The sequence below is a fragment of the Myotis brandtii genome, unplaced genomic scaffold, assembly GCF_000412655.1.
Source record: "Myotis brandtii unplaced genomic scaffold, ASM41265v1 scaffold650, whole genome shotgun sequence".
Classification (NCBI taxonomy): Eukaryota; Metazoa; Chordata; class Mammalia; order Chiroptera; family Vespertilionidae; genus Myotis; species Myotis brandtii.
The window spans coordinates 367543-369090 of NW_005370517.1; the positions used below are offsets into that span (position 1 = coordinate 367543).

The 1548-nt window shown below is 46.3% G+C and overlaps 1 protein-coding gene across 1 annotated transcript in view; it reads left to right on the forward strand.

Annotated features, from left to right (window-relative positions):
• Nucleotides 1–68: 68 nt before the first annotated feature.
• Nucleotides 69–1548, forward strand: part of LOC102262141 (zinc finger protein 615-like) — a 13845-nt gene continuing 12365 nt past the window's right edge. Inside the window, 1 exon segment of the mRNA XM_014528754.1 lies at nucleotides 69–213. Coding sequence (XP_014384240.1) covers nucleotides 133–213 — 81 coding nt within the window. The 5' untranslated portion in view covers nucleotides 69–132.

The window sequence follows — 1548 nt, forward strand, 5'->3', positions numbered from 1 at the left end:
CGTTCCTCTTGTGGTTTTTTTGGGAAAAACTCAGGTGAGTGTGTGGCTTTGTATCCGGACGTGTTTCCATCACAGTAGTAGTTTTGTTTCATTCGGTGTGACGTGTGCACGTGGTGTCGTGAGGAGCTTGGAATGATCACCGGGGTCGGAAGGGAGGGTAGGAGCGCCCGAGAGGAGGTTGCTAAGGGGAACTACACGGACACGGGATTTGAGGTATTTGAAGGGAACCAGAGGCATCTGTCTGTGGTCGGGGTGCCCCCGGGGCCGGTGCCCAGATGAAGAGTCTGTAGCGATCACGCCCTTGTCCTGACTGTCGGGATCTGGGGTTCTGCAGGGCACCCCACCTGTAAGGGATCTCGGAGGCATTTAGGAAGATGGGCGGAGTCGGGTTCAGGTTGGGGTTTTGGTAGGCAGCTTAGAGATTTGGGGCCTGTGCGGGTGGCCGTCCCATGCGGGTGTCCGACCAAGGTTTCTGTTTAATAAAGGAAGTGTGATCCGTGTCCGTGGTCCGGAGAGGTTTGTGAGGGTGAAGTTTTGGACGCGGGGGATTATTGGTGTTTAAGGTTACAGCCTCGGCTGCTGTTGGGACAGAAGGCCTTAGGGCCCAGGGTACTATTTCCAATCTTTGTGTGTGTGTGTGTGTGTTTTTAAACTTTTATTTTTATTTTTAAAATATATTTTATTGATATTTTACAGAGAGGAAGGGAGAGGGATAGAGAGTTAGAAGCATCGATGAGAGAGAAACATTGATCAGCCGCCTCCTGCACACCTCCTACTGGGGATGTGCCTGCAACCAAGGTACATGCCCTTGGCCGGAATCGAACCTGGGACCCTCCAGTCCGCAGGCCAACGCTTTATCCACTGAGCCAAACCAGTTAGGGCTTAACTTTTAATCTAGTAGTTGACTAACTACAAATTCAGAAGATAAACCAACAACATGCATTTGTCATGTATCCTCTTTGGCACTTTCCTCGCTGCAAAGGCAAAACTGGGTTGTTGTGATACAGGTTTTGGTTTGCAAATTGGAAAATGTTCATCTCTCTCTTTCAGAGAATGTTTGCCAACACAATGCCTGAACTCACCTCTGAGTATACAGCAGCAGACACTGTTGCCTATTTGCCTGTCATATGTTCATAGGTATTCTTTTTGCTAACTGAATCTCCATTTTATTTAATACCCATCCCTTTGGTAACATGACCCATATGCCAGTGTATTAGTAAGTATTGATCTGTGTTAGACAACCTTGTTGGGTCCAATTCCCATTGCTAGTGATTGAATCAATGTGAAATGAGCTTAGGTACATGGCACAGTTCTAACCAGCTATATATGTGACAATCTGTTAGTCGTTTCTGGGAAGGAATTTTCTCTTTTAAATACACAATTCCTTGAGGACGAAGGGGAGCATTTCCCACCCTAAAACATGTCTCTATGGGACGTTGATTCTTTTTTTTTTTTTTTAATGTATTTTATTGATTTTTCACAGAGAGGAAGGGAGAGGGATAGAGAGTTAGAAACATCGATGAGAGAGAAACATCGATCAGCTGCCTC